Below are 8,641 nucleotides of genomic sequence, written 5' to 3'. Positions count from 1 at the left end.
GGCAATGTGAACCCACCAGCTGCTCCCTGGAAGAAAGATGTGGCAGTCTGCTTCCATAAATATTACAGCCTTGGAAACCTTATGGGACAGTTCTACTATCTCCTATAGGGTCACTATGTGTCCAAGTCAACTTGACGATAATGAGTGAGGCTGAAAAAGATTGGACTAATCCATAAATGTCCGACCACAAGCCAGAGTCCCTGGATGGTGCAGATAACGTAAGGCTGGCAGTTAGTGTCTACTCAGATATGCCTCGGAAGAAAGGCCTGATGGTCTACTTCTGAAAAATCAGCCATTAAAAACCCTGTGGAGCACAGTTCTACTTTGACCCAGTGGGGTCACCACGACTCGGAACGGACTGGATGGCCACGGGCTCTGGTAAGCAGGAGTAAGGTGGCAGCATCTGTCTATAAAAAACCTGTTGCCGTCGAGTCAATTCCTACTCATATCATAGCAGGTACGTGAGCGTTAGAGACACAACTTAGCGTCATACTTCGTGCCCTCCTTTCTTCCTGGGTGGAGAAATGAGCCACCCTTGTGCCTCCTTTTTCTCTTTTAGCTCAGTCTGTACCAAAGGGAGCCCTGGTGGCACAGTGGTTAAGAGCTCGGCTGCTAACCAAAAGGTTGGCAGTTCAAACCCACCAGCCGCTCCCTGGAAACCCTATGGGGCAGTTCTACTCTGTCCTATAAGGTCACTATGAATTGAAATCGACTCGGCAGCAACAGGTATATACCAAACGTTCTTATACTTGAGATCACATAAATTGGATTCGGGAAACGAGGTACAATCTCAGCTCCAAGCTTTTGGAAGTCTCAGCCCCAAGCTTTTGGAAATTCCAATTTTATAAATAGTTAACTGGCTGGATAACAAATTTCAATGGAATTCTTTCTTGGACCATGTTTTAGAAAATGTTATCTTTATCTTTTGCATCTCGTGACCTCCTTAGCACCTAGCAGACTATAGGGCCCATGGGAGAGGCACCAAGAAAAATATTTGTGAATTGGTTTTCTCCATGCTGAGGCTCTTTTCCACAGCGAGTCTGCACTGGAGATGCTGACGTCTTTCCTGCCTTATGACCCTTGAACAGTTTCACATCTGCAGTTAGCGTCATTGCAGCCCCACTGTGAGTTGGAAGGCAGAGATGCGCCACACTCTTCATTTGTGCTCTTCTTAGGCTCTATACGCATTGGTGCTTAGCATGCAACGTGTGGTCGGTAAATATTTGCTGAGCTGAATTTATTCGATTGATGTTGTTGTTGCTGGTAGGTGCCACTGAGTCAATTCTGACTCACAGTGACCCCATGTGACAGAGTAAAACTGCCCCACAGGCAGTTTTCTAGACTGTAATCTTTATGGAAGCAGATCGCTAGGTCTTTCTCAAATGGAGCTGCTGGGGGGTTTGAACCACTAACTGAAAGCCCAGCGCTTAACCACTGGGCCACCAGGGCTCCCTACTTGATTGATAGAAAAAAATAATTCAAGGGAGAAAATGTAGGTTTTGCAACAGAAATCAAGGAGCTGCAGATGCTGTTTTAAAACAGCAGTGTTCACCTGCACATACATGCCATCGGCTGCAGAGGGAGCTAACGCCTTTTTCCTTTGTCACTTCAGAAGAGGCTCAGGAGCTGGAATTGTAACACCTTCCTACATGGGCTAAAAAAAAAAAAAAAACATGGGCTACGTGTGATTATTGATGAAGTGCTGAGCTCATCCCAGCATCCAGATTGGGGCCCCTAAAATGCTGTGAGGTGGAACTGGGCTTTACAACAAAGACAAATGTAGTTTCCACTTTTAAAATAGTCTCCTGGAGTCCTCACAGGATGGAGATTATATTGCAAAAAGGAAAGAATTGTGTTTTGAATGAAAACATGATTGTTGGAGTCACTACTAATTAGGATCCTGCTCCCTGCAACCACCAGTACCCCTTGCCACAGGTGCATCAGGAGATGAGGGCCTAGCTACGCAGAGAATTACTGTCTCCTGTCTTCTGGGTGTTGGAAGGAAAGGATAATTAAATGAGAATTTAAATGTCAAATAAAAATTTAATATTAACATTAAATAAAAAGTATAAGTGAATTTACCGTATAGAACTTTTCATAATGGAGCCAAGATACTTCGTTAAGTGTTTCTGGTTTTTAAAAAGAATATGTAAAGCTCTTTATAAGACTTTATTAATAACTTAAATACCATTTCTCTATAAAAATACCCTGCATTAAGCTTTCCTGTGAGAGTTTTCAGGAAACATTTCAAATCAAGTGGCCAGGCATATCTTGTTTGAGATGAATGAGATCATTAGGAAACACTTATATCTGAAATAAGCACTGAGATCGTTCAGCACACAACCTAAGGGCCCTAATTTTTTAAATATTTCAAACCATGTGCGCCTTTCAAATCATTAGACTTAGAGACATTGAAGGAACTGATTCAATTAGCCCAGAAGAGGAAAACGCTATAACATGTGATTTATTTTTGCAGATAAATTACAATGCAAGTGTATCTGTTAGAAAAGGTGGGATGTCATCATGGTCAGTAATGGGGACAGGAAGGCAATTACGCAGGGCCACCTGGGGCTGAGACGGTCCCTGAACACTGCAGCTTGAAGTTCACGCTGGACTTTCAGTTATTGTCAAGACCAAAGTGTCCCTTTCGTAGAAAGAGGAATTTCTTGCTCCTTTCAGTTTCCCTCAATGATTTCTAAGGTGTGTTTCTCAATTTCACAAATACAGTCCCCTCTCAGCTACAAACTAAAAGTCTAGATTCTTATGGTTCTTACAGTCCAACTTCGCATAAAGCTGATGCCTTAAGATGACAATTTTGCATTCTATCACTTAGGTGAGGAAATATGAGGCAAGAATGTCTTTTTCTCCTCTGCAACTCCAGGATATTGGCTCCACCAGGCCTAATAAATTGTTTTCACAAGGAAATAAATAAGAGCATACCGTAGCTTATGTTCCCTTGTGCTGGGGGTTTCAACAAGATGTACCCTAAACAATAATTACAGATGGGGGTGGGTGGGAAAAGGAAACAGTATAAGGGTGGGAAAAAATGATTCTGAACTAAATCAGTGGAGAAGCCTGAAATTCAGAATGTTAGAAACCTAAAGGTAGGTGTGGCAGAGACTGCTGGCCTCGCCCTTGCGGAATCTATGGAGGAAATAAGATAATAAAACAAGACAATGAACGAAGAGGAAGAAAGAATAAGAATGTAGGAAGGAATGTTAACACAGTAGAAAAAAAGTAATTACTCAGTAAGTCTATGAGCAGAACAGAAACCAAGAAGCTGTGCCCTGAAGAAGTAGCTATGATTCACCGTTCTTTTCTGCTAAATGTTGTCCTCATCTTGAATGAAAGACCTGGACCAAAGACAGCTCCAATCATGAGTTGAAGATAGGCGAAAATATTTTTTTCGGAGGATGGTGACATGAGGAAAAAAATGTTGTCATACAAATCTAGGAGCAGGAGGAAGTTTATCATAAAATATGGGAAAAGGCAAAAGAAAACGTAGGATCGGGAAGAAAGAATGTTCCTTAATCACAGAGCACAGAGCACTGACTTCCACTTATGACGGAAGTAGTCAGCAGTGCCATCAGGAACGTGCCTATTCTTTTGCTCAACTCAACCAATGAAAATTCTTATTAACAGTTACTATATGCTCCATGCTGTTTTAGTAACTGAGGAAGTCACAACAGAAATAAAAGATCCTGTCCTTGCTCGGATCACTGTACTAGCTAAAGAGCATCTTACACAAAAGAAGCCATCAGAGTACAGTTCAAACGAGTCTATCAGTTGTCACCTTACTGGACTGTTTAGAAATGTTGATGAGAAGAAACCAAGAGACCTTTCCTGTCTGGAGAAGGGAATCTTTTTATTTTCCCTACCTCACTGTGTCACAAAAGCCAGTAATTCCACTGAGACATGGTGATGCAGTTGGCAAGCAAGAGGTGGGTCAAGGGTAAACAACCCCCTCTTATGCTCTGAGCTGAATACAAGCAATGGTTTCTAATATTTTATCATCTTTCCTAAGAATATTCATTTATCAACTCAATTGATGCAGGTTTCCCTTTTTTTTCTTCCTCAGAATCTTTTGATGGCTTAATTTTTTTTTTATTATGGCTTCTTAGTGCCTCACAAATTAAGCCTCAAGTCTTTAAGTTCCTTGCAACGTGATGGTAATGATCTTGCCAGCCTCATCTGCTGTGCCTCCAGCCACATTTGATGTCCCCTAAAAAGCACTGTCACATCTCTACGTCTTTGTTGTTGTGGACGTTTCTGCCTTTTCTGTCCTTCCCTCTCCTGCTGAGGCCTCACTTCTTTAATATCCAGCTCAAATGTCAAACTTCTCCAGAGAGATGGCATCTTCGGTGGAGTGCCCAGATCATTTTAATAGCTCTTTTGTGACTTTCCCCCCACAGCCTCTCACAGCTATTTCTCTACTTCTCTGTAGAGAAGAGTTGTGAGCTCCCTGAAGGCAAGGACTGTCTGCATCGCTGTAACCCAGCCTCTAGCACTGTCCCTTGCACTGGGATGTACTCAAAATGTGTGCAGAACTGGCTCACGGCCACCATTCCTTCCCCTTCTGGTACCTTCTCCCTCTCTACTCAACAAACTCTGAGACCTTTCTTTTTTATTTCTCAGATGTATCATCCATTGAGTTACATATCCCTCTAAGGCTTTAACAAAAGTGATTCTCACAAACATACGCTATTATGAAGACATAATCTTTTGGCCTTAGAGATTCCCTGGGAACCAAGACCCCTCAGCTGCCTAAGCTAGGTCCATAGTTCCTCTGTGAAAACAATTCACGCAGGTAATCTTGGGTATACACTGGCTTCTGAGAAGTGTATAAACTTCTATTAAAATTTCTACTTTTTAACATTCAACACCTGGCATTAGGTGGTCTGACACTCAACACTGAAGAAAATGATTCTATTGGCTCTAAAATGGCATTCAAGGTAAGAATCGAGGAAGCAGAGTTGCTAGGAGGCTGGCCTTTCACAACTACGTTCTCTTTCCGTGAGCAAGCAGCGCGGAAGCAGTGAGTAGCAATAGAAGTAGGCCTCGTCAGGCCGACAAGAGGAGTGAGGAGGTCACAGGACCCCTAGAGGTCTTTTTATGTGGCCTCGGATCCAGCCCACGGAGCCGAAAGCCCACTCTGGGGTGGGTGTCTTTGGGTTCTTGATGTACCACCCACATGCTGACCTCTCGGCACCCACAGACTAGAAGAAGGCCTGCTAGAGCCAGGGAAACACTTAAATTAGGGGCGACGAGATGGAAGCTCAATCTTGAAGAGCAAGGGAAATGAAGAGCCCAAGGTCTAGCAGGATGATGCCCGTTAGCCGGAATAACAGAAAAGCAAATGGGTGTGTGTTGAGCGGAGAGGAGAAGGCTGGAAGGAGGGCTCCCAGAAGACAGGACGAAAGGGGTCAATGGAACGCCAAACTCCTAGGAGACGCAAGGAAGGTCCACATCCTGCGGCTGCAGCCCGGCCGTCCGGGCATCCTGGCCGGCAGAGGGCAGCACCTGGGCGGGAGAAGCCGGCTGCGGAGCGCGGCCTCGGCTGTCGCACAGGGGTGTCTTCTCGAGTGTGGGGAGACTCGCACCCATGACGACCTTCCCCGACCGGCCAGCCGCGGCGCACCAAGGGCCACGCTGCGGGAGTGGTTTGTGGGTGTGTGCGGAGAGGGTGTCCCCTGAGTCCCGGGAGGGAAGGGGAGCGGGAGTCGGCAGGGTGGGAGGGGTTCGCTGCAGAGAGCCCGGGGCCCCGGTCCGGAGCGGAGGGCGCCCCCTGCGTCCCGGGAGAGAAGGGGCGCGGGGCGGGGCGAGGTAGAAGGGGGTCGCTGCAGAGAGCCCGGGACCCCTGAGAAGGCGCCCCCAGAGCCCCGGGAAGGGAGGGGATTGGGGGTCAGCGGGGTGGGACGAGGGCGCTGCAGAGATCCCAGGGCCCCTGCCCGGAGCGGAGGGCGCCCCCTGAGTCCCGGGAGGGAAGGGGCACGAAGCGGGGCGGGGTGGGAAAGGGTCCCCGCAGAGCGCCGGGGATCCCTGCCGGGACGGAGACCGGAGGGCGCCCCCCCGAGTCCCGGGAGGGAAGGGGAACGGGGCTCTGCGGAGATGGGGTGGGAGACGGTCGCTGCAGACATCCCACGATCCCTGCCTGGAGCAGAGGTCGCCCCCCGAGTCCCGAGGGAAGGGGCGCGAGGCGGGACCGGGTGGGAGAGGGTCACTACAAAGATCTCGCCACCCCTGCCGGAGCGGAAGGCACCCCTCAAATCCCGGGATGGGGGGCGGGGGCTCCGCGAAATGGGTGGGAGGGGTTCCCCACCGCCCCTCAGGGCTGCGTCTCCGGCTCCTCCCGCGCGCCCCGCTCCCCTCGGCGAGGCCGCGCGCGGACCCCTGGTGAGCCCCTCCGCTTCCGGGGCCCTGGCGCGCCCCCCTCCGGACGCTCCGGCCCCGGGGACCACCGGCCCGCTCGCCGAGCCCCGCGGCTCCGGCTGCGGCCGTCTGGAGAGCGCGGGCCGGGCGCGGACGGGCGGCGGACTTGACCGTGGGCGCGGGCCGGGGGCTTTATGTAAATGGCCGGCCCAGCCCCCGCCGGCCCGCACGTCCAATAAGCGCAGCCCGGCGGACACCTGCCTATAAACGGGGCGTCCGCCTCGCCGCGCAGCCCGCAGAGCCCACGCGCGGGCGCGCGAGCCAGACTCGCCATGACTTCCAGCGAGATCGCCATGCCGGGCGCGGTGAAGGCCGACCCCGCCGCCCTCATGGCGTCCCTGCACCTCCTGCCGTCGCCCACGCCCAATCTGGAAATCAAGCACACCAAGGTAAGGGCGCCCGCGCCCGTCCACGCGCGCTTCCAGAACCTTCTCCCCTCCTTGCGGGCCTTCTCGGGGTCCAGGGCGCTGGGACGGGGTCCCCGGGCCGCCCTGCCTGCGGGTGGGGGGCCTCTGCAGTCCTGCTGGGGTCTCGGGCCGCCTCGGGGGTCGCCCCGAGCTGGAGCGCAGCGCCGAGGGGCGCCGTCAACGGCTCTGTCCGCGAGGCGCTGCTGCCGCCGGCTTCGGGGTCGCCTCTCCGGGTCGCCACCGCGGCGGGAACGGCGTCGGAACCGCTTCGACCCCTCAGATGGACAAGAGGGGGTCCCCGGGCTGGCGTCGCAGCCCCAGCGTCTCCCCGCAGCTGGTCCTGACGCGCGGGGCTCGGGGGCTCCGGCAGATTCCTGCGGACCAGGCTCGCGGTTACAGCAACCCCAGTGTCAGCATTGCGTTTGTGTTTCCTACGCTGTGGCGGCGTCCCTGCAAAGCTGGAAACGTCCTTCAATTCGTGCAAATTAACGGGTTCTCTTTTGGATTAAAAAAAAAAAAAAAAGGAAAAGTTTTTTTTATAACGAATTCTGACATCTCGGGTTTGCCAAACAAGGTTCTTTTTTGTTATACCACATAAAAATGGATATAGGTTCGCTAACTAGAATAAATTGACCTTTCTTTCTACCTATTCGACATAGAAAAAAAATTATCCGTTACACGCAGGAGGGATCGCAACGTTATTAATAGGATGGGGGGGCGGGGAGATGGGATTTAAAGCCACGTTTCTTGGAGTTCATTTTACAGTTCTCCTATTTGATTTTCTATTCTTTTCGATCGATTTCCGCCCCAGACTTCTTCCAATGAACTTAAACACATCGCGCACACATAGGGTGGTTAAAATTGTTTTCCAGCGCGCTTATCACAAGGTAAACGAAATTTTGTAGAGAAGTAAATTGTTCGTAGAAGAAACAGCATAAGAATATTGAAGCTTTACGTTCACTGAATTTTAGGATACAAATCAGGGTGATTCACACATTGAGCGTCGATTTAGATGGATTTGGTGTACCTGTTGGCTTTTTTAGTTGGTGTGACAAATTTTTGAAAGCCTTTTTAATGAGAGGTCGTTAATGGTTACAGCCATTTAAGTATTGTTTGCATAACAATGGTGCCAGTGTGTGTCAAATCTCTGGGTTTAGGAACAAGGGAGAGAGCAGGCAGCCTAAAGTTCTGTTTTACAAGGTCCCTAACCTCTCCAGCCTCTCTGTAAAAGTTTTAAGGTGCAAGATGTATGTGCGAGGCAGGACCTGACCCTCAGGTTTGGGGTATTGGGGAGAGTTCGGTTTTAGCCTTACTTGTAATGGGATTTTCCTTACAGCCCCTGAAAGGAGTTTTAGGGATGCAGTAGGTATCTTTCCTGGAATTTAATTTGAAAGCTCCTCCAGCTCTCTTTTTCTCTGACTCCCCCATCTCTTTTCTCTCTTGTTCTCCCCCAGTAGGAAAGACAACTGATTTATAGCTAATTGGAGCCTTCAATGAGGAGTCTTTTAGCTCCAGGAAGGCTTTTATCCAGCATCCACTTTCCCGCTTACTACGAAGGAAAACAGTCAGAAATGAAATAATGGACTGTAATTTGATTCTTTAATTTGTGGGGAGGAGGTGCCTTATATTTGGCTTGACAAACAACCCCCAATAAACCCTGAAAAGCACTAATCTAAAGGCGAGCCCTCGCCACAAAAACTTGTAAAATCCACTCTCTGAATGTTCCCAGCGGCTTGCTCCCTCTGCTCTTGAGTGAGAGACTTGTGAATTTTCTGAGACAGGCAGTTTTTTAACTTGAGGAGCAG

At 49.5% G+C, this 8,641-nt stretch overlaps 1 protein-coding gene across 1 annotated transcript in view; it reads left to right on the top strand.

The window, feature by feature from the left end:
- Positions 1–6,603: 6,603 nt before the first annotated feature.
- ALDH1A2 (aldehyde dehydrogenase 1 family member A2) overlaps positions 6,604–8,641 on the top strand; it is a 94,353-nt gene continuing 92,315 nt past the window's right edge. The window contains exon 1 of the mRNA XM_049905685.1: positions 6,604–6,818. Coding sequence (XP_049761642.1) covers positions 6,702–6,818 — 117 coding nt within the window. The 5' untranslated portion in view covers positions 6,604–6,701. The remainder of the gene's footprint in view (positions 6,819–8,641) is intronic.

This window comes from Elephas maximus, chromosome 13 (assembly GCF_024166365.1).
Source record: "Elephas maximus indicus isolate mEleMax1 chromosome 13, mEleMax1 primary haplotype, whole genome shotgun sequence".
In the NCBI taxonomy this organism is placed as follows: Eukaryota; Metazoa; Chordata; class Mammalia; order Proboscidea; family Elephantidae; genus Elephas; species Elephas maximus.
This window is presented reverse-complemented; position numbering and strand designations above follow the sequence as displayed.